The sequence below is a fragment of the Haematobia irritans genome, chromosome 1, assembly GCF_050003625.1.
Source record: "Haematobia irritans isolate KBUSLIRL chromosome 1, ASM5000362v1, whole genome shotgun sequence".
NCBI lineage: Eukaryota > Metazoa > Arthropoda > Insecta > Diptera > Muscidae > Haematobia > Haematobia irritans.
Window position 1 is genome coordinate 139,516,848 of NC_134397.1, and position 24,103 is coordinate 139,540,950.

The following is a 24,103-nucleotide window of genomic DNA, read 5'->3' on the forward strand; positions in this document are numbered from 1 at the left end:
GACTTAATGTTATATTCTCAAATGCTCCGAGTGGTAAGCGAATTTATATATGGAATACATGATCAACATTATAGGTATATAAGTAGTATTTAATATTTATATATTACACAAATGGAATACGATAAAAGAAGCGAAAAATTGAGAATCCGACCGAGCAGAAACTCATAACCAAGTAGCGGCGTCAAAGTAAATTCGAAGAATTCAGGAAGACATTTTAGAAGCTGATTTAGAGCAGTGGCTGAGCAAACCATCGACGTATCAACAAGATTCATCGAAAGCACATATCAACCAATAATGACAAAATAATCATTTTCATCCATAAAGTGGCTGTCCAGTTCGTATATGCAAATCATACCTTTTCTACGTGAGCCCTTTTAGAAAGCGATGTAAGGGATGAGAAATATGCCAGTATCGACGTGGCATATTACACCTAAGGAAAATTGGTTAGTAGATACTGCAGAAAGTCTGCTAAACAATAGGAAAGCAGCCACTGTTTGCTGAAATAACAAACGTTGTCTGCTGTTCTTTAAACTTGATAACCATCGAGATTTTTTTTTAGTTTGGCTTAAATAAAGAAAAACGTCATTCTAGGCCCTAGCATAAAACAATAAAAACAATATACTAATAATAAGTATATACGGCCGTAAGTTCGGCCAGGCCGAATCTTATGTACCCTCCACCATGGATTGCGTAGAAACTTCTACTAAAGACTAAAGTCATCCACAATCAGAATTACTTGGGTTGTGGTAAATACTTGCCGATGATCTTGTGACCTTAAAACTTCTTAACATCATCCTCTAAATTGTAAATTAGTCCAAACGTGGTATATATTAGACACAAAAAACAGATTAAATACGTATATAATTCAGTTCTTGACCCGGTATATGTTATATAGGGAAGTGTACAAATAATTAGCAACGGATATGAAGTTTTGCGCGGTAATTAGAGAGCCGAATTGAAATATGGGGGTCGCTTTATAAGGGGGTTATATACAATTACGAACCGATATGGACCAATTTTTGTCAGATTGGGGATAGGTTTATCTGGGTACTATATATAACTATAGACCGATATGTACCAAATTTTGCATGGTTGTTAAAGACCATATACTAAAACCATGTGTCAAATTTCAACCGGATCGGATAAAATCTGCTTCTCTAAGAGGGTGGTCCAATATGACCCATTTGCAATACCATCCGACCTACATCAATAACAGCAACTTATACCAAATTTCAAGTCGATAGCTTGTTTCGTTCGGAAGTTAGCGCGATTTCAACAGACGGAGGGACGGACAGACATGCTCAAATCGACTCAGAAATTCACCACGACCCAGAATATATACTTTATGGGGTCTTAAAGCAATATAAGACAATAAGAACAACAATAAGAATGGTGGAAGGTATACAAATAATAATATACTAATAAAAATAAGTGCTCAAAAATCTGTATAATTTTCGGTTCGTTCATTAAAAAATACTTTGGGAATCATTTTAGAACCTAAACATTCTACGTATTATTCTCCGCTGCACCACAAAAACAACAAAAATATAACAGCAAACACCGACAGCTATTTTAGCAGACTTTTTGTATAAGTTTATAGTAATAAATGAATTAATTTTCTATACAAGAAGACGAATTTTTGGGAATCTGCTCATTGTCCATAAATCTGTACTCTAAATTCTGGTTACATGTTAAAATATCGAGTTCCGCCCATATAATATACACCCAAATATTATATGGGCAGAACTCGATATTTCAATATGTAACCAATAGAATGGCAAACAATTGATTATGAATACCATGTCTATGTATGTCGAACCAAAACCCAGTCGATAAAAAAACAGTCACTTCGAATCAATTTGGGTTTCTATATTTTTGAAAGTTTATTTCGTTTGTATGAAAGTATAATGATTATCAAAACTGCGTATTTTCAAATTTTTGGCCTGAGTATTCAAAAAACCTTCTTTCGTTTAAAATACGAAAGAAAGCTATCGTTCTTTTTCATACAGAAACAGGGCAGAAATTACATCATTGAACAAATCCAATCGTTGCAAGTATTGCACATTTGGTCGAAGCAAACAATTTTAAGATGGATTTCGGAATTATTCTAAAGAATTTTCCTAATGTAAGGGAAAATAAATCCGTATATGAATATTCGCTTCAGCGCCACCTATATGTGAAAAATTATTTATATACGAATACAACCACTTTTTTGCGATATAATCCTCCATAGAAATTGGCATAAATTGGCCAAACGGGAAGAAATAAAAAAACCAATTTTAAATAAAGCTAGACTGAATCGATAGCTTTCGATTGGTATAAAAACCTTTTGCCAAAAATCAAAATTGTAGTAATGTTGCATGTACGAAACAAAAGATGGGGATTCAGATTTATATGTAAAAGATAGATCTTTTAGTCCTATATGCGATATTGCATAATATGTTTGGGAGTCTAAATATTTTTTTTTATTTTTGATTATTGTACAATTTTTTATATATACATTACAATTTTTCGCCCAGCGCCACAAGGCATTATTGGGCTAGTTGGCTAACAAAAATTCATGATTCTACAAAAGTTTGCAATAGTAATTCACATAATTACAAAACTTAGGAAATCAATTAAAAATACTGGGTGATTTCCAATATCCTTGACACATTTGAAAACATAGACTAAAAGCCCATATTTATGCAGTCCATTTAATGGCAAAACTGAACTCGCAAATTCTTTGAATAATGTCAATGTTGAAAAGTTACGTGGGAGATTAAAAACAGACTTCAGTGCTTTATTCTGCATTCTTTGTAGAGCCTTCAGATTTTGATTAGCATTATTATAAGCATAACTGACTGCCATATAGTTGTGATTGTATTAAAGAATGATATATCAGAAACTTATACTTCTGGTTTAACTTATGGCGCAACTTAACAGGTTGGCTGATAAGTCCCCGGTCTAACAAAGAAAAACACATTTTTTGTTAAAATTCTTTTTTATTATTCAACATAGTTCCTTTCAAGAGCGATACAACGATTATAACGACCTTCCAATTTTTTGATACCATTTTGGTAGTACTCCTTCGGTTTTTCCTCAAAATAGGCATCAGTTTCGGCGATCACCTCTTCATTGCAGCCAAATTTTTTCCCTGCAAGCATCCTTTTGAGGTCTGAGAACAATAAAAGGTCGCTGGGGGCCAGATCTGGAGGATACGGTGGGTGGGGGAGCAATTCTAAGCACAATTCATGAATTTTTGCCACCGTTCTCAATGACTTGCGGCACGGTACGTTGTCTTGCTGGAACAACACTTTTTTCTTCTTCATAAGGGGCCGTTTTGCCGTGATTTCGACCTTCAAACGCTCCAATAACGCCATATAATTGTCACTGTTGATGGTTTTTCCCTTCTCAAGATAATCGATAAAAATTATTCCATGCGCATCCCAAAAAACAGAGGCCATTACTTTGCCAGCGGACTTTTGAGTCTTTCCACGCTTCGGAGACGGTTCACCGTTCGCTGTCCACTCAGCCGACTGTCGATTGGATTCAGGAGTGTAGTGATGGAGCCATGTTTCATCCGTTGTCACATATCGACGGAAAAACTCGGGTGTATTACGAGTTAACAGCTGCAAACACCGCTCAGAATCATCAACACGTTGTTGTTTTTGATCAAATGTGAGCTCGCGCGGCACCCATTTTGCACAGAGCTTCCGCATATCCAAATATTGATGAATGATATGACCAACACGTTCCTTTGATATCTTTAAGGCCTCTGCTATGTTATCTCGATCAACTTCATTTTACGGTCATTCAAAATCATTTTGTGGATTTTTTTGATGTTTTCGTCGGTAACCACCTCTTTCGGGCGTCCACTGCGTTCACCGTCCTCCGTGCTCATTTCACCACGCTTGAATTTTGCATACCAATCAATTATTGTTGATTTCCCTGGGGCAGAGTCCGGAAACTCATTATCAAGCCAAGTTTTTGCTTCCACCGTATTTTTTCCCTTCAGAAAACAGTATTTTATCAAAACACGAAATTCCTTTTTTCCATTTTTTCACAATAACAAAAGTTGCTTCACAAAAGACGCTCTATCTCACAAACTAATTGACTTACAGACGCCAAATTTTGACACGAATCATATGCATTTAATACCAGCGACGCCATCTATGTGTCAGACCGGGGACTTATCAGCCAACCTGTTATATAATATCCCAACTGCTTGTGCAATTTTCCTCTTCAATTCACTTATATGAAGATTCCAACTCAAATTACGTTTCAAAATTACACCCAAATACTTCACATGATACGATTCAGTAATACGTTCCCCATTAAAGTTTATTACGAAATTACCGCTACTGTTGATAATATTTGGTTTAAATCTAATAAGTTGTGTCTTCAATGCATTTATAACCAATTTGTTCAGTCTCAAGAACTCAAAAACAAGTGATGCCTCCCTTTCCATTTGCATTTGCAAAACTAAGTCATTCTTATAGGGATATAACAGACATACATCATCTGCATATATGCAGAGTACATCGGTTTGCCTCCATATACGATTGATGCTTATCACACACAATTTTTTCCAGTATTTTGTCAATAGTGGAAAGAAGTGCGAGCGGAAGATATCTATCTATTAATACTAGCTGTATTGATTTCCTTAGGAATTGGAACTATTTTATGTATCTTAAACTCATCACAGTACACAGATGTTGCAATAATCTTATTAAACAATATGACAAAAACTGGCACCAATTCATCCTTGCACTCCTTTATGAACTTGGGTGAAACAATATCATATCCGGGACTCTTACTAACTACCATGTTTGTAATTACATCCATCACTTCACTATCGTCTATGTCATGTAAAATGAACCGTTGATGCTGGCGAGAAAGTGTTCGCAGTGAGTTGAAATTATCCGGAGGGGGATATTCTATCAGTCTTCTTAAATCTGAGATAGATTAAATAAAATGTTTATTGAATATATCCGCTTTAATCTGATCATCCGAGACGACTCTACCCTGAGGGTCTTTAAGGCTTGAGACAGTTTTACTACTTCTACCTAACGTTTTATTGATAAATCTCGACCCTCTTTTTGGATCATTTGCAATTTCCGACAGATTATCTTCATAATATCTATCCCTACAAACTTCATTTGCTAAACGTAATACCCTACTAATACGTCTCAACAAGTTGTTGACATTATCCCTGTTCAGCAGTTTCCTTCTTCTTCTCAGTAGTCTCTCTTTTAATTGTACACTCATAGAAAAGTCTGCTAAAAACAGCAGTCGATGTCTGCTGTTATATTTTTGTATTTCAGGGCCAAATGAACAACAATTTATAAAATTTTTAGGTTATAAATTTTTCCCCAAAGCATATTTAAGAACCAAAAATAGTTTTTGGTATATTTTTGCACCGTAATATACTTACAAGCTCCTAAATACGATCAGCAAACATTTTGTTTGCTGCTATGCCTCAATTCGATAAATATTCAGATTTTTGGTCACATACTATAGATATTCATAAAATATTGTTTTAATTATGTTAGGATAGCTCCTAAGTTGACATTTTTATTTGTTTTAGCCAAAATAAAACATGTTTTAGAGTAATCGAGCTTCAAAAATAGCAGGAAATGTTTGCTATTTCAGCAAACAGTGACTGCTGTCCCTTTTTCAGCAGACTTTCTGCTGTTTTAGCAGACTTTTCTGCTGTCCCTACTAACAAATTTCTTTGGGTGTATCAAAGCCTGTAGGTTTTTATTTATCCAAGGAGTCAATTCAAAGCGCCTCAGACTATGGCGGCACTGCTCCTCGAGAGAAATGTGACCACTGTAGCCAAATGGAAACAGATGGGGTTCGAGATTTATATGTGCAATATATATCTTTCATTCCTGTATCCGATGGTAAAATCGGATATTGCAAAATGAGTTTGGGAGTCGCAATATGTGGGCTGGAAAAATGTAGTGGCACTGCTCCTCTAGAGAAATGTTATGACTGCGGACAGATGAAAAAAGTATGTACCGAAAATAGGGAGCCACCGGGGTGCAATGGTTAGCATGCCCGCCTTGCATAAACAAGGTCGTGGGTTCGCTTCCTGCTTTGACCTAACACCAAAAAGTTTTTCAGCGGTGGATTATCCCACCTCAGTAATGCTAGTGACATTTCTGAGTGTTTCAAAGCTTCTCTAAGTGGTTTCACTGCAATGTCGAATGCCGTTCGGACTCGGCTATAAAAAGGAGGTCCCTTGTCATTGAGCCTGTGATAAGAGAGAAGTTCACCACTGTGGTATCACAATGGACTGAATAGTCTAAGTGAGCCTGATACATCGGGCTGCCACCTAACCTAACCTAACCTGTACCGAAAATAAACTTTACAAAAGTGCAAATTTCTATGGAGGATTATATCGCACACTTATTTGTATTCGTATTTTTTTACATATAGGTGGCGCTGTAACGAATATTCATATACCAATTTATTTTCCCTTACATATTTTCTTATGGCATTTCCAAAATCTTGAAATAAGTGCACTTCTTTAACCTCTATGTTTGCAACTTGATTCTAATTTCAATTGAATCAAACATTTGTAAACCAGAGCATGGGGTATGTTGCATTTTTATCAGAGTCTGGCATTGAACTCAAAATCCTCTACGTAGAAGGTGATTACGCTAGGAATTTCGTGACTCGCTGTATATATCTACATTGTAATTTTTGGACAACCAAACTTATACACTTGAAGCATAAACAAAATTCAATACAATACGACATAGTGATTAAGTCCTCGTGGTGATGATGAACTATTTATAATTTCTTTTATTATTTCTACAATTCAACAAATGTTACCTCATATTTGTTTTTTATTTCTTAATTTCATCAACGCTGCTATCGGTTTTAGTTTCCGCAGAGCCAAACAATGGCTCAGATGGTAATTTCCAATGTTCAAAAACATAAGGTAGACGCTCAGTGGGATCTGTGCTCCAATGATGAATGCGACACTTAATGCGAGCTTTTTCCAAATTATTGATTGTCACAGTGCAATAAAAATCTTTACCCTCCTTTTTTAGATCAGGTCCCTCTATGGGCTCTTTTGGTATGGTTATACATTCCTCCTTGCAGATATAACCAGCCTTACGAAGGGAAGCCTTAATGTGCCATGGTTCAATAACCCAAGGATGATCTTTGTTCATGACTACAGCCAAATTTAAACGTTCCAGCATGTTGACAGTCTAAAACAAAGTTGCATGTTTATATCAATCCATTGCAATGTTTTGCTAATAGACTCACCCTTTGAGCAAATGGTGAACTATGTTCAACGTCAGATTTTTCATCTTCCTTTTGGGCATATTTTGCTACATTCTCTTCGGTCTTGTAAACCGCCAAACCAGGTAACAATAACTTATTGTAGGCAAAATTTGGTTTTACTGAAAGTACTTCACCCTTGGAACCCACACCTTCGACAAATGTCTTAAGAACGACTTCGATATTTTTGGGTTTCGTAGTTGTTGTATCCTCAACTAATTCATAGATATGATGCCTACCTCTTAATTTTTTAGGCTTTTGGTTTTTCTTATGTAAAGGTGGCTCATATTTGCGTTTAAGGATGAATGTTGTCTGTGGGAAAAAGACAGTCAGAAAAATTGATGCTGAATTATTGTTTGTTGTTCACGTGGGTACTTACTCTAACTTGTTGCTGCAAACTCGCACAAGTTTTAAGTAAACTTATTTGCTGTTTACATATATTTTTTAACATTTTTATTAATAAATTTGATTTCTTAACAAATTTTACGTCTCGTAATAACACAAGTGCGGCTAAAATCATATGTTTTTGACATTTCGTTATGCAATTGACCTTTGCGATCAATCTTGCCACCTAGTCGAAAAACGTGTAGTGCTTTGGGTATTTCGATTTATTTTTTAACGATGTTTCTATTCGTATAAAAAATTTCACTTCTGGAACGCAGAAAATTGAAACAAAAATCTAGAGATTTGAAAGTGATTATGGCAGAGTTCTTTGACGTGTTATTTTATTAATTTGCACATAAGCTGAAGATGGATTATATCGGTTAATTTCTTGATTTCATTCTATAGGCAGAGGTGTCTCAATTTTATTTCTTGATTGTTCAGAAGCAGTTATGTGCATATGATTTATTGTTTGAAGCTGGGTACTAAGTTCGAGTTTAGCCGCTAAAATCAAAACTAAATCTGCGAAAATAGGTATAAAATTATATTGATGCAAATTTTATTAAAACTTGATGGGGAATATCCCAAAGCAACTTTTCATTCATTATAGTTTCATCCATTTTGTTCTATTTTTTAATTGAAATAAAAATCATTCACAAAAATTAATGGTATTGGATCAATTATCTTTTTTTAATTTACTTTCAGTATATTTTTAATTGATACTGTTATTTCTGTGATTGAAGACATTTCAATTAAAAAATTAATTGGATGAAATAATTTCGTGCTTGAATCAGAAAAAAATTTTGTGTGTTGGATAAATGGTTCAATCACCAGTAATAAATGAGAATATCCAAACACTATAAGCAGTTATGAAAGTATACTACGATAGGCTTAACTGAAGTCGAGGTCAATATCGCCTAGCACCTTATCTTACCCAAGCAAGAGCTTTGCTAACCACTGCTATAACCTCTGGTTTATAGTTTATAGTTTACATGATACATAAGTAATTTTTTTTGTTTTGAATTTTTCTCTGATGTTTATTGAATTTTAATAATATGGATGGGACATTTTCAAACATGTGGTGCTCGTCAGCATGGTGACAGATGTTAAGTATGTCATATTTGGTAGACAAATATGAAACATATGTCCATACGGAGTTACTCAACATAATGCAGATAATCTCTTAATCATGCAAAAAAAAATTAAACTACATAGTATTGTAATATATATAGAAAATCTTAAAAACGTTATAGCCACGTCGCTACCTAAGACTTACTTTTTAAGATTTATCCCAGCAGATGTAGTGTTGATATTGTGATATTTCGTTCGGCTAGGTAGAAAACCATACAGCCATTTGCAGCTGTTCTAAAGCATTCCCTTTGCACCCACCTTCCCATGGACTAATTTAAAACAATTTTGAATAAATTTTTTATCAGGGTTTTATTTTTGAAAACGGATTTCATTTTAATCATATAGTTGAGTTGTTCAACTCGATTTATTTGAACAAGAACAAAAATAATAAGGAATTTCTAAGGACTTATTTAAGGAAAAAAGATTAACAAATTTAAAACGAAAAATATAATGAAACGAATGATGTAGGACATGCTGGTATCGCAATTGAAAATTTGTATGGAAAATATTTCCTTTTTTATACAGTGAAGGCTATATTTAAATAGTTTAAAATATATTTATGTATATAGCTGATGGTTATTACTATTAAATGCTAAACTAAAATCTGTACGGTGTGTGTGTTTAAGTATAAAAGTGTTGGAATTATAAAATTAATTAACGCCTTTAAGCTCAACCTCGAATACCAATGTACTGTTTGGAGGTATGGTTGGTGGAGAACCACGAGAGCCATAGGCCATATGTGGAGGACAAGTGATGCGACGCTTGCCACCAACTTTCATACCCACAACACCGACATCCCAGCCCTTAATGACTTCACCGCGACCAAGGCTGAATTTGAAACCAGCTCCAGTTTTTAAGCTATCGAATACTTTGTTGTTAGATAACAAACGACCTTCATAGTATACTTGGGTACGTTTGCCAGCCTTAGCTTCAGGTCCATTACCCACACGAATATCCACAACTTTCACACCACCAGAGAGGGTACGTTCGCCTCCAGATTTTTGTTGCTTTTCTTGCTGTTTGTTTTGTTGCTGCTGTTGTTCCTTTTGTTTCTGTTCTTTTTTCTCTTTCTTGGATTTCTTATCGGGCTGAGTTTGTTCTTTTGCCTTTGCTACACCATTTTGTTGCTTCTCTGGCTTTTCCAATTTTGGTTGTTTAGCTTTGGGTTGCTGGACTTCTGTTGAGAAAGATGAATAACGTTATACGAAGTGGTTCGTAGTAATACAAAAATTTTTATGCGCGTATTTCTAGATCACAAAAACATGCTATGCGATGTTCGATTTCTGAGTATAAATGTACTTTATTTTCGCGCTTCCTTTATCTAACATATGTTAAAATAAACATGTTCCCGTTACCTCTTGCCAAAATTTCGTCAAGGAATATCGTACGCATCAATTGATTACAATTATATAGTACTGGCTTTCTGACGCTACTTAATATTTTAATCCTTACCTTCATCTTCCGATTCATCTTCCTCTTCATCATCATCATCATCGTCGTCGTCATCTTCATCATCATCCTCCTCGTCATCGTCATCATCTTCCTCGTCATCATCCTCACCGGGATTTTCTGCATCAAAATCTGAAAATTAAAAAAATTATTTGAGGGGTCAACAAGTAAAAAGCAAGTAAGAGTTTCATACAATCAACTAGGTTTTGCTCTACGACCTGCCTACATTTTCGCTTCTTACCTTCATCCTCACTATCATCTTCATCGTCGTCCTCATCTTCGTTTGCCGTTACTGCTTTAGCCTTGCCCTTTTCTGCCTTTTTGTTTTTCTGAGCTTTCTTAGCATTTAATGCCTGACGTAAATCTTTTTCCACATCCTCATCTTCAGATTCCATTTCCTCTTCCTCCTCATCACCATTCATAAAGTCATCAGCCATATCATCTTCGATCACATAGCCAGATAGTGCCACATTGCCACTTCCAGTACTTTGGAAACAGATTTCATTTCCAGCAGCAAAATTTAAATCGAGCATTACTTGCTCACAGGCATCTTTGCGCAACGTGCATATAAGGAATCGTTGGTTTTCACTGCTAATCCATATCTGAGTTGGACCCCCCTGAGAGGATTCCGAATCTAAAGCAGCTTGTGAAATATGAAATGATTTTTCTGTGGTTTGTGAATATTTGCGGTTTGGCTTTAGATTGAGACCTTAAAAGGATAGAAAGCAAAAACATTAATCTATGCAACAAATTTAACGAAAACGCTGAATGCTATGACCAACACGTGGTGCATATAATTTCACATTATTTGATTGCATATGCGTTCAACACATTTCCACCAAACTTACCCCAAAACATTTTGAACTATTTGTGAATTTTATAATACGTGGGAATATTAATAACTTGTGTCTTTTTATTGTTAAATCTGGAAAATCTTAATCACCACTCGTTGCAAGCAATTGTAAAATGCCGGCACGTTTAACTTTTCTTGCAAGATACAACAAACAATGAGAAGTACAAAGAAGAGAGACAGAAAGAGGAACGCGTTTTGACGGTTTCATTTTAATTTTGACAGCGCGCAAAACGTAAGAAGAAGAAACGAATTATACAACACGTATGGTAAATAACGTATACTTTTTTGCTTCACCCCTGCCAAACATATTTCTTTGAATTTGACAGCGCTTCTGAGAATTCCCACCACGTCGAAAGCAGTCGTATACCATATTCAAAACTCCTCGCAAAAGTTAGTGACGGCACTTTTAAAGTTGTACCACGTCAATTTACTACAATAATTTTTTTTTAATTGAATCAATTAAAATTTTAATTAATATCGCGACAAAAATCAATCAACTATTTGATTCATTCAATTAAATAATTAATTGAAATTGGCTATAAATTTCGATCAACAAATTTATATATTGCGACCCCAAAATCGTATTTAGTTTTATTTGAAATAAAAGAAAATATGTGTTTTTTATAAAACATATTTAACATTTTATTATTTTTTGAATTATGCAATAGACAAATAAATTTGGTTCTTGTCATTTGTGTTTTGTTCTAACATAACTTACAAATACAATTACTATCAATAACAACTACACGGACGAAAAAGATTGTTTTTCATATGTTTGGGTATAAACATTATATGTTTGGAACTCAAATTTTTAAACACAATATTTTTGAGTGCAAACATATAATGTTCATAAACTAGCATAATATGTTTGGGACATATATGTTAATATGTTAGAACATATTATGTTTGGGACATAAAATGTTTGTAAATAAAGGGTGATTCTTTTGAGGTTAGGATTTTCATGCATTAGTATTTGACAGATCACGTGGGATTTCAGACATGGTGTCAAAGAGAAAGATGCTCAGTATGCTTTGACATTTCATCATGAATAGACTTACTAACGAGCAACGCTTGCAAATCATTGAATTTTATTACCAAAATCAGTGTTCGGTTCGAAATGTGTTTCGCGCTTTACGTCCGATTTATGGTCTACACAATCGACCAAGTGAGCAAACAATTAAATAAGCAAAATTGCCGCATTTGGAGTGAAGGGCAACCAGAAGCCGTTCAAGAACTGCCCATGCATCCCGAAAAATGCACTGTTTGGTGTGGTTTGTACGCTGGTGGAATCATTGGACCGTATTTTTTCAAAGATGCTGTTGGACGCAACGTTACGGTGAATGGCGATCGCTATCGTTCGATGCTAACAAACTTTTTGTTGCCAAAAATGGAAGAACTGAACTTGGTTGACATGTGGTTTCAACAAGATGGCGCTACATGCCACACAGCTCGCGATTCTATGGCCATTTTGAGGGAAAACTTCGGAGAACAATTCATCTCAAGAAATGGACCGGTAAGTTGGCCACCAAGATCATGCGATTTGACGCCTTTAGACTATTTTTTGTGGGGCTACGTCAAGTCTAAAGTCTACAGAAATAAGCCAGCAACTATTCCAGCTTTGGAAGACAACATTTCCGAAGAAATTCGGGCTATTCCGGCCGAAATGCTCGAAAAAGTTGCCCAAAATTGGACTTTCCGAATGGACCACCTAAGACGCAGCCGCGGTCAACATTTAAATGAAATTATCTTCAAAAAGTAAATGTCATGGACCAATCTAACGTTTCAAATAAAGAACCGATGAGATTTTGCAAATTTTAGGCGTTTTTTTTTTTAAAAAAGTTATCAAGCTCTTAACAAATCACCCTTTATAATATGCTTGGATGCAAACATATATTAATTTAGAAATAGCCCATAAACATATATGTGTTTACAAAGAGAGACAAAGTGTATGCTGGAAGTAAAATAATGAAAGTAACAAATTGGCGCATTACAAATATATATACACAAAGAAATTTTCATTAAATATAGGAAAAATACTATGTGTGAATATAAACAAGTATAAATTTACATATTATGAGTAAAAATATATATGTTGTGATATAAGACTTCGCCAAAAATTGTATATGCTTAAGTAAAATATTAAAATGAGTATTCGGAGAGAAAATTCATTCGGAACCAAGATAAAATATATTTGAAAAAAAGAGCATGCGTTTTGTTTATCATTTTCGCATTACGGGCACAATTTTTTTGTTTCGTCAAAACAAATCGGAACGTAGGACGAGTAAGTCAAAATATTCAAACAAAGGTAATTAAAGGGATCTTCATAAAAACTAACGAAAGGGCACTATACACTGAACAAAAAGCATGTCCGGTTCCAAAGATTGTGTCTCCACTTTAACAATTTTGATATTGATTCCGAACCAAAGAAGCGGAGAATACAAGTAAGGATGCTTTTAAGACACAAATCTCTTTTAAATGGGGTTTTGTGTACTTGACTCTACGAAGCACATTTCAATTTTTCGCTTTTTCAGCTTTTTTCATATGCTATAAAATGTCCGTTAAAAACAAGACTCCCAGTAGAAATTATGCTATGTTTCAAGTAAAAAATGTCTTTAAAATAATGTATTGAAAAACATATCCTATTTTTGAATGATTTTTGCCTTGTAGTCAAGATGCAAAAATGCAACAAATTTAAAGACAGTTTCATTAATTTTAAAGAATTTTTCTGAATTATTAAAGTCAAGTTGACCTTAGTCCAAAATTTGTTCTTTCATGTTATGATACCCATTTTTAAGTCAAATCACTTAATTATAACGACAACACGACTTCATTGAAAGTATCGACCTTTGAAGATCTATAAAAACAAAGATTAGTTCCTCTTTATTAATGAGTAGTCCAAGAGGAGTTGACGGATTTTTTCGAAAATAAAAGTGGGCATTGAGTTCGAGTTTTGCCGCTAAAATTATTTCTCATTTTAGCGGCAAAACCAGAATAATATTACAACTTTTTCCGGTAAATTGTATTATAACATGGTGGGGAAAGATCCAAAGCAACAATTGAATAAGTTTATTTTCTTTAAAAGAAATTATTAAAGAAAAGTAAAAGGGTAAACATGGCCATTTTAACGTGATAATGCCAATTTATACCGGCCTTAAGAATTAAATTAAGTACAAAATTATTCGTTAATAAAAATTTATATATTTATTTGTATTTCTAAATTAATGGTGTTACATGCTAGCAAACAATTGTTCACACCAAAATAAATTTATGTGCTGTTTTAAAATTACTGTTTAGAATTTAAATATAATGTGCTTTTGAATGGTTATCGTTAAACTTAGGATTCGAAGGAAAAATATTTATATATACTCGACTTCACGTTCTTCGTTTGTAAGAGTTTTTGAATTTCTTCGAAAATTTTAAACTTGTATACAAAAACCTTTATTTGTTACACAATTTTTATTGTTGCAATACAAAAAATAATATTTGATTTGAACTCAGTCCATTTCGTTTATATCAAGCATTTTTCTTTTCTGACTTTAAGTCTTTTATAAAACACACTTTACAATTTCGTAGTAAAAATTTAATATAATAGTATGTAATGCTGAACACCTTTTCGGGAACTTCCGAACGTATCTGGAATATATGTTAAAAAATATATTAAAAAAACAAATGGTGTTGGTCGAAGCAGGGATCGAACCCAGGTCCCCTGTCACGCAAGGCGGACGACCAACCACTGCTCCACGCTGCCAACAAATGTATGTTTAACAATGTTATGTTTGCATCGGCTCGTGGGCGCCGCAAGCTATGGTTAGGTTAGGTTAAAGTGGCAGCCCGATTAAGATTCAGGCTCACTTAGACTATTCAGTCCATTGTGATACCACATTAACTAAAAGTACCTATTACATATGGACACTTCTAGTTTTAACCGCTGAACCTTCTTGATTATTTTTCTTTGTTGAACCAACCAGATTGTTCCAAAAACATTAGCAGACTGCTTAAGTTAACGTTTTCCAGATCCGCCAGTAATCTGAAGCTATATGCTCCTAAAAGTTGCTTGCGCTTTACACAAAATGCAGGACACTCACACAAGAGGTGTTTAATTGATTCTTTTTCCTCCGCATCATGACAGCTCATACAATAGTCATTATACTTCGCGCCAATAGTTTTTGCAAAATCGCCTATCAGGCAGCGACCCGTTATAGCAGATATCAGGAGTGATATCTGACGTCTCGAGAACATTAGCATATCTAGTGTGCGGTTTAAGTTGAAATGGGGCCATATTTGCTTGGTGTCGTTACAACCCTTGCAATTCTCCCATCGAACATTTGCCATTCTAACAGCCTTCTCACGCAGCATGAGCTTGCAGGTAGCTAGGGGCATACCAACAAATTCCAGTTCCCCTGGAATATGTAAGGTAGTCCCTAGCCTTGCCAACTCATCCGCTTCGCAGTTCCCCGGTATGTTCCTATGGCCAGGCACCCATATTAGGTGAATATTGTACTGCTCAGCCATCTCATTGAGAGATTTGCGGCAGTCGATGGCCGTTTTCGAGTTGAGGAACACAGAGTCCAAGGATTTTATTGCAGGTTGACTGTCTGAGTATATATTAATGCCAATATTTGTTGGAACATTACTTCTCAGCCAATTCGCCACCTCTCTTATTGCTAATATTTCAGCCTGAAAAACACTACAGTGATTAGGTAATCTTTTCGCTATTCGAATTTCCAGATCATTAGAATATACTCCGAACCCCACTTGTCCATTCAATTTGGAGCCATCAGTGTAGAAATCTATATATCTTTTATTCCCCGGGGTCTGTGTACACCACGCCTCACTGTTGGGAATTAGAGTTTCAAACTTTTTGTCGAAAAGTGGTTTTCCCAGGGTATAATCCACTACGTTAGGCACATCTGGCATTATTTTGAGGACCGAACTATGACCGTACATTTTTTCCGACCACAGCGATAGCTCGCGCAACCGCACAGCCGTTGTTGCAGCTGACTGTTTGGCCAAAATGTCTAAAGGCAATAGATGTAGCATGACATTAAGGGAGTCTGTTCCTGTCTTACTAAATGCGCCTGAGATACATAAGCTCGCCATACGCTGAACTTTATCTAAACAAGTCGGTTTCTGAAGTGCCGGCCACCAGACTACAACACCATATAGCATTATAGGTCTAACTACTGCAGTGTATAGCCAATGCACAATTTTTGGTTTTAGTCCCCACTTTTTCCCTATTGCCTTTTTGCACGAGTACAAAGCTACCGTGGCTTTTCTCGCCCTCTCTTCAATATTAAGCCTAAAATTCAGCTTCCTGTCCAAAATAACGCCAAGGTATTTTGCACACTCACCAAAGGGAATTTCAGTACCCCCTAAGGAAATGGGCCTAACCGTGGGAGTTTTACGATCTTTGCAGTACATGACTAGTTCTGTCTTTGCTGGATTTACACCAAGACCATTATCTTTCGCCCATTTCTCAGTCATCCGGAGAGCTCTCTGTATAATATCTCTGATTGTGGATGGGAATTTTCCCCTGACTGCTAGCGCCACATCATCTGCGTATGCCACCACTTTTATCCTTTCTTTTTCTAGGGAAACCAGAAGGTTGTTTATAGCAACATTCCAAAGAAGAGGTGATAGAACTCCTCCTTGGGGAGTGCCTCTGTTCACATACCTTTGTATGTTTGCTTGCCCTAGTGTGGCTGAAATACGTCTCTTTATTAGAAGTTCGTCTAACAGCCTAAGTATACCTGGATCAACATTCAGAGTTGTCAGTCCATTTAATATCGAGCTCGGATGGACATTATTGAACGCCCCTTCGATGTCTAGAAACGCCACGATTGTGTATTCTTTGACAGATAGTGAGCTTTCAATAAAGCTGACTAGTTCATGCAATGCGGTCTCAGTAGACCTGCCCTTCGAGTATGCATGCTGTCGTTTCGAGAGCAAACTTGAATCCACGCTAGTTCTAAGATACATGTCTATCATCCTCTCCAGGGTCTTAAGTAGGAATGAGGATAAGCTGATTGGTCGGAAATCCTTCGCACTCGAGTGAGAGGCTTTTCCTGCTTTAGGTATGAAGACGACTTTTGTTTCCCTCCACTTTTCTGGAATATATGCTAAGTTTACACATCGTTTATATATCACCGTCAACCAAGGGATAACTCTTTCAGCCACTGCCTGTAACTCCGCCGGAGTAATTCCATCAGGTCCGGGGGATTTGAATGGTCCAAAGCTATTTAAAGCCCATTTTATTCTAGATTCCGACACAATTTCCTCGATAGGAAATGATCGCTGAGCCTCTGTTACACCGCCGGAACATGGTTCAACCGTCTGATTTCCAGGGAAGTGTGTGTCCAAAAGTACCTCCAACGTCTCCTCACTGGACGTTGTCCAATTTCCCTCCGATGGTTTAATGAAACCTGGAGCGGTGTTAGTGGATGCTAGTACCTTCCGTAGTCTGGAAGCCTCTGACGTATTCTCAATACTGCTACAGTAATCATCCCAAGAGTTTTGTTGAGACCTTCTCAGTTCTCGTTTATATTCTCTCAGATTCATCTTGTAAGTGTCCCAATCCTTCGGAGCTCTTGTGGACTTTGCTTTGTTAAAGAGCTTCCTGCAGGATTTCTTCATATTACTTAACTCCGTAGTCCACCATGGCGGCCGATTTTTTCCCCTTGGCTTTCCTCTAGGGCAAGCAGCTTTCAGTGAAATGTTGAAGGCCTTAGTAATCCGCTCCACTGCGTGTTCGATATCTTGCACAGGGCTCATATTTGTCTCCGGCATTTCCGGTATCATCGAATTGAACGATTCCCTATACCTATTCCAATCAGCTTTCCTAACATTTGGCGGAAATATGGTCTTTGAAGTACGAACAGCCAATCTGAAACTGATGTGGCGATGATCTGAGAAGCTATGTTCCCTCAAAACTTGCCACTCAGATATCTTATCATTCAGTTCCGGAGAGGTCAACGTTACGTCCAAAACCTCTTGTCTGTTCCTGGTGACGAAGGTTGGTGCATCTCCCTTATTGCAAACTACCAGGTTAGTACGCAAAATAAACTCTATTAGCCGCAAGCTATGCTATATAAATATAACTTATAACGATGACCTTGATGACCATAACAGCTACGTAGGCCAGTGGTTAGTGTGCTGGCTTACAAACTGTGTGGTCCGCTGTTCGAATCCCCGTCCGGCAAAAGGTAAAATTAAAAAAAATTATAAAATATAATAATTTCTTCTAAAATGTTTGTATTACAAAGAAAGGTGCTAAAAACATGTGCGTGAAGATAAATTGTAAATTTAACTAGTCGAGACACAAACCAGGTAGTTTTTGCCTGCGCACCTAATGGGTTAATTACAACTTGAGGAGATAAAATATTTAATGAAATTCAGCACTTTTCAACATATTTGCGCAAAATATTTTGGTATTAAACGAAAGATCTTGACAAGTACTATAAATGCAAGTTGTTGTCATGTTCGAAAGCGTCCCATAAATATTAGTTTTGCAGCTATATTTTAAAAGTCAGTTTGTCCAACTTGAAATAAATTTAAACTACGCCCACTGTGCAATACCTGCTCTAGATTTTTTGGTATCAAATGAAAGCTCTTGACGAGTACTATAAATCCAAGTGGTTGTTATATTCGAAAGCATCACAGAAATATCGATTTTTATCAAAAAGAAACTTAGTTTGCACGAAGTTACAATATAGGACACCCGTGCCCACTGTGCAAAACCTGCTCTAGATTTTTTGGTATCAAATGAAAGCTCTTGACGAGTACTACAAATGCAAGTAGTTTTTATATTCTAAAACATCCCAGAAATGTAGGCTTTTGTTAATTTTTTTTTAAATTTAATCGCCACAATTTGAAATAAAACTGAAATGCGCCCACTGTGCAATACCTGCTCTAGATTTTTGGTATCAAATGAAAGCTCTTGATGAGTACTATAAATCCAAGTGGTTGTTATATTCGAAAGCATCATAAAAATATCGATTTTTATAAAAAAGAAAATTACTTTTTTAGAATTTCAAAAAAAGTGCACATTGGCCCACTGTGCAACACCTGCTCTACAGTGTTTGGTATCAAATGAAAACTCTTGATGAGTACTATAAATGCAAGTGGTTTTTATTTTCGAAAGTTTCCCAAAAAAATTGTTTTAAGCAAAAGTAAAATTAATTTGCGAAATTTTAGAAAATATCGCACCAGCGCCCACTGTGCAAAACCTGCTCTAGATTTTTTGGTATCAAATGAAAGCTCTTCACAAGTACTATAAACGCAAGTGGTTCTCATGTTCGAAAGCATCATAGAAATATCGATTTTTATCAAAAATATAATTAATATGTCAGAATTTAAAATATAGTGCACGCGGGCCCACTGTGCAATACCTGCTCTAGATATTTTGGTATCAAATGAAAGCTCTTGATGAGTACTATAAATCCAAGTGGTTGTTATATTCGAAAGCATCACAGAAATATCGATTTTTATCAAAAAGAAACTTAGTTTGCACGAAGTTACAATATAGGACACCCGTGCCCACTGTGCAAAACCTGCTCTAGATTTTTTGGTATCAAATGAAAGCTCTTGACGAGTACTATAAACGCAAGTAGTTTTTATTTTCTAAAACATCCCAGAAATGTAGGTTTGTTAATTTTTTTTAAATTTAATCGCCACAATTTGAAATAAAACTGAAATGCGTGCACTATATTTTAAATTCTGACATATTAATTATATTTTTGATAAAAATCGATATTTCTATGATGCTTTCGAACATGAGAACCACTTGCGTTTATAGTACTCGTGAAGAGCTTTCATTTGATACCAAAAAATCTAGAGCAGGTTTTGCACAGTGGGCGCTGGTGCGATATTTTCTAAAATTTCGCAAATTAATTTTACTTTTGCTTAAAACAATTTTTTTTGGGAAACTTTCGAAAATAAAAACCACTTGCATTTATAGTACTCATCAAGAGTTTTCATTTGATACCAAACACTGTAGAGCAGGTGTTGCACAGTGGGCCAATGTGCACTTTTTTTGAAATTCTAAAAAAGTAATTTTCTTTTTTATAAAAATCGATATTTTTATGATGCTTTCGAATATAACAATCACTTGGATTTATAGTACTCATCAAGAGCTTTCATTTGATACCAAAAAATCTAGAGCAGGTATTGCACAGTGGGCGCATTTCAGTTTTATTTCAAATTGTGGCGATTACATTTAAAAAAATTAACAAAAACCTACATTTCTGGGATGTTTTAGAAAATAAGAACTACTTGCATTTGTAGTACTCGTCAAGAGCTTTCATTTGATACCAAAAAATCTAGAGCAGGTTTTGCACAGTGGGCACGGGTGTCCTATATTGTAACTTCGTGCAAACTAAGTTTCTTTTTGATAAAAATCGATATTTCTGTGATGCTTTCGAATATAACAACCACTTGGATTTATAGTACTCATCAAGAGCTTTCATTTGATACCAAAAAATCTAGAGCAGGTATTGCACAGTGGGCCCGCGTGCACTATATTTTAAATTCTGACATATTAATTATATTTTTGATAAAAATCGATATTTCTATGATGCTTTCGAACATGAGAACCACTTGCGTTTATAGTACTCGTGAAGAGCTTTCATTTGATACCAAAAAATCTAGAGCAGGTTTTGCACAGTGGGCGCTGGTGCGATATTTTCTAAAATTTCGCAAATTAATTTTACTTTTGCTTAAAACAATTTTTTTTGGGAAACTTTCGAAAATAAAAACCACTTGCATTTATAGTACTCATCAAGAGTTTTCATTTGATACCAAACACTGTAGAGCAGGTGTTGCACAGTGGACCAATGTGCACTTTTTTTGAAATTCTAAAAAAGTAATTTTCTTTTTTATAAAAATCGATATTTTTATGATGCTTTCGAATATAACAACCACTTGGATTTATAGTACTCGTCAAGAGCTTTCATTTGATACCAAAAAATCTACAGCAGGTATTGCACAGTGGGCGTAGTTTAACTTTATTTCAAGTTGGACAAACTGACTTTTAAAATATAGCTGCAAAACTAATATTTATGGGACGCTTTCGAACATGACAACAACTTGCATTTATAGTACTTGTCAAGATCTTTCGTTTAATACCAAAATATTTTGCGCAAATATGTTGAAAAGTGCTGAATTTCATTAAATATTTTATCTCCTCAAATTGTAATTAACCCATTAGGTGCGCAGGCAAAAACTACCTGGTTTGTGTCTCGACTAGTTAAATTTACAATTTATCTTCACGCACATGCTAAAAACTCGTGGAAGTGAGAGAAATGTTAGGGAATATATATTAGGCAGAAAAAAAATTGAGCACAATCTTCTTTGGGAGAAAATTCTTCTAAGCATATAATATTTTTGGGTTCAAAATGTTTCCAAACATATTATATGTTCACATAAGAACATATAGTTTTTTGGAAGACAACATTATTGAATTTGGATGGAAAAATACAAAATGTTTGGAACTTAGACTACCCAAACATATAATATTGTTTAGACCAATATGCTTTCAAACATATTATATATTGGAATTCACCCAGAAAAAAGTGACCCCTTCTTTAAGTTAAAATGAACTCATTGTGAAGAAAGTTGAACTTCGTATAGCGCCAAAGACATTTTTATTTGTTTGAACGATGTGATTTTCGTAGAAATTAGGTATAATGCATTCCATATATTAGTTAACATTTTCCTATATTTATGTACCACTATACTACAGAATGAAAAAATTTAACTGATTTGAATTCATATATGGAATGATTTTATTGAAATTTTTTCATTCATTTGGACAAATCTTACACATTTGTGGTAAAACTTTTACTTCATAATTAGAACTGCTTACCTTCGTTTTTAAATACAATTTTATTTATTTAATTTAATTTTAGTAACAATTCCTTTCCAAAATTTCCAAACATTAAAATCGTCTATTAAGATTTGAACCAATCAAAGACAAAATTAATGGGAAAGCAATGTAATATTTGGTATTATATTGATAATACTTTGCAAATTCTGGAAATAGAAAAAAATATAAATGGAAAATACATATTTTTATTATTTTCGGATATTTTTCATATTCTTAAATCCAAAAGAAAGAACTTTTTACCATTACATAATTCAGCTCATTAGTTTATATACCAGATATACTGCTCTCTACTTGGGCTCAAACTGAAAAAGGCAGGTAAAACAAAAATGCAATTTAATGCCAACGCCACTTCGCAACTTCAAGGAGAATCTTCCAACAAACCCATACCGCTCTTGGTTTTAAGAAAACTAGGAGTGAAAAAAATGTATAATTTTAAAAGATCAATACAGTACCCACTTTTTATTGCAAACATATTCTTATATATTTGATAAAATGATGGAGTTGATGGGATCGATTGGTCAATTTCACGAAATAAAATTGGTCACTAAAAGAAATGAATAAAAAATATATTATTTTAGTCCGTTTAATGTAAACATGCTTCAATGGAAAACAGTAAGTTAAATTGATGTTAATTTATTAACACTTTTCTGTTTGGTTTCATTGGCCTTGGTGGCCAACCATTTATTTCGAGTTTCCAGAAGAGACTGATTGAAAAACTTAATGAAATAATAAAGCTAAGAAATAACTTAAAACTAAGGCACACATCACCTGAGGGAAATAAATGCAAGGTCAGCGAAATTGTGAAACAAATTTACTTGAGTTGAATTTAATATGAAAAATGCAGCGAGTCTGCTTTTCGTTTCTTGAGAAATAATGTTATTTTGGGTTATTAAAGAAATGCAGCAAGTCTGCTTTTTGTTTCTTGAGAAATAATGTTATTTTGGGTTATTAAAGAAATGCAGCAAGTCTGCTTTTTGTTTCTTGAGAATTAATGTTAATTTGGGTTATTAAAAGCGGATGCGAAAAAATTGAGCAGACTTAGTGTCAGCAAAAATTTAAGTAATGGAAAATTCCTCTATTGTTAATATTAGGGGTGTTAACTCTTCCCCCCTTAAATCGATCGTCCGCGATCGATAAGATTAATAATGAAAGGTAAGTATTATGATGTAGTTAATTGTAAAAATGGACCTCTTCTTGCATTGGCAACGTTTTCATTAATTAATTGTGGTTCAGGTGATATATGGATTTTCTGTTTATTTTTTATAACACAGATTAACATTAGTGTCACAATAATTATAGAAACTATTATTAATAAATCAGAACTTAAACTTAAAACATGAACATTCTGGTTTCTTTCCATTAATAGTTGAATTTTGTCATCATTCTGTAGCTGTTAACTTTAACTTTAGAAAATTTATTTGTAAATTTTCTAAAGTTAACTCTGCTGTTGTTACATTTTTATTTTCCTTAACAGTGGTTATTAAATTTGGTAAGATAAGTGTTTCAAACATTTTTAAGTTTACATTACTATAAGTTTTATTGAATACATTTATTTTACAATTTTCAAACTCTACAAGAAATGTTCCTTTTTGATTAATTTCAAATTTGTTACAATCATGTGTTAATTTCCCATAAAAATTTTTAAAAACAACAATTCCGGGTATAATCTCAACAATGGATGTTTTTTCAAATTTCCCTAATTTACATTCTGCTTCGGTAAATTTTAGGATACTGGTTACACAATTGTCTTCAATATCAATTAAATATTTTTCTAAATTATTTTTTACATTAACATCATATATTTTATTGTTTTTATCAACTAATAGTTCATATTTACTTAACACAATTGATTTATTGAGACGATTAGGGAGAGGTTCAAACTTTATTTTGGATAGGATATTTTGGGAGAATTGTGGAATTAATAGGGTAAGTATGATATTATTTTCTTGGAATGCCACTACGATTTGCATGCCCATATAACTGTCAAAATCGGTAATTAGATTAAGTTCCATTTCTGTCAAGATGTCCGAGGGTATGACACCCAATTTGCTTGAGAATATTACTTGTCCAATGTCGTCTATATGCACGCACAGAAAAAAGATGTTTGGACATGGTTGCCGCATCCA

General features: G+C 34.6%; 2 protein-coding genes across 2 annotated transcripts; both read right to left on the reverse strand.

The window, feature by feature from the left end:
* Positions 1-6,749: 6,749 nt before the first annotated feature.
* mRpL9 (mitochondrial ribosomal protein L9) lies at positions 6,750-7,820 on the reverse strand. Its single transcript, XM_075291783.1, has 3 exons — positions 7,661-7,820; positions 7,267-7,593; positions 6,750-7,208 (listed from the first exon to the last, which is right to left on the reverse strand). The coding sequence occupies exons 1-3, from the start codon at positions 7,799-7,801 to the stop codon at positions 6,840-6,842; spliced, it is 837 nt and encodes a 278-aa protein (XP_075147898.1). The 5' UTR covers positions 7,802-7,820; the 3' UTR covers positions 6,750-6,839.
* A 1,256-nt stretch (positions 7,821-9,076) lies between these two features.
* On the reverse strand, positions 9,077-11,233 carry Fkbp39 (FK506-binding protein 39kD). Its single transcript, XM_075291784.1, has 4 exons — positions 11,091-11,233; positions 10,484-10,951; positions 10,246-10,374; positions 9,077-9,970 (listed from the first exon to the last, which is right to left on the reverse strand). The coding sequence occupies exons 1-4, from the start codon at positions 11,098-11,100 to the stop codon at positions 9,444-9,446; spliced, it is 1,134 nt and encodes a 377-aa protein (XP_075147899.1). The 5' UTR covers positions 11,101-11,233; the 3' UTR covers positions 9,077-9,443.
* Between the last annotated feature and the right edge of the window lie 12,870 nt (positions 11,234-24,103).

Excerpts from the sequence above, each read along its gene's own strand:
- mRpL9 (XM_075291783.1), bottom strand. The coding sequence starts at position 7,801 with ATGATTTTAGCCGCACTTGTGTTATTACGAGACGTAAAATTTGTTAAG. Across the intron at positions 7,594-7,660 it reads GTTTGCAGCAACAAGTTAGA|ACAACATTCATCCTTAAACG; the intron begins GTAAGTACCCAC and ends TTTTTCCCACAG. Across the intron at positions 7,209-7,266 it reads GTTCACCATTTGCTCAAAGG|ACTGTCAACATGCTGGAACG; the intron begins GTGAGTCTATTA and ends ACTTTGTTTTAG.
- Fkbp39 (XM_075291784.1), bottom strand. Across the intron at positions 10,375-10,483 it reads AGATGATAGTGAGGATGAAG|ATTTTGATGCAGAAAATCCC; the intron begins GTAAGAAGCGAA and ends TTTAATTTTCAG. Across the intron at positions 9,971-10,245 it reads AGATGAATCGGAAGATGAAG|AAGTCCAGCAACCCAAAGCT; the intron begins GTAAGGATTAAA and ends CTTTCTCAACAG.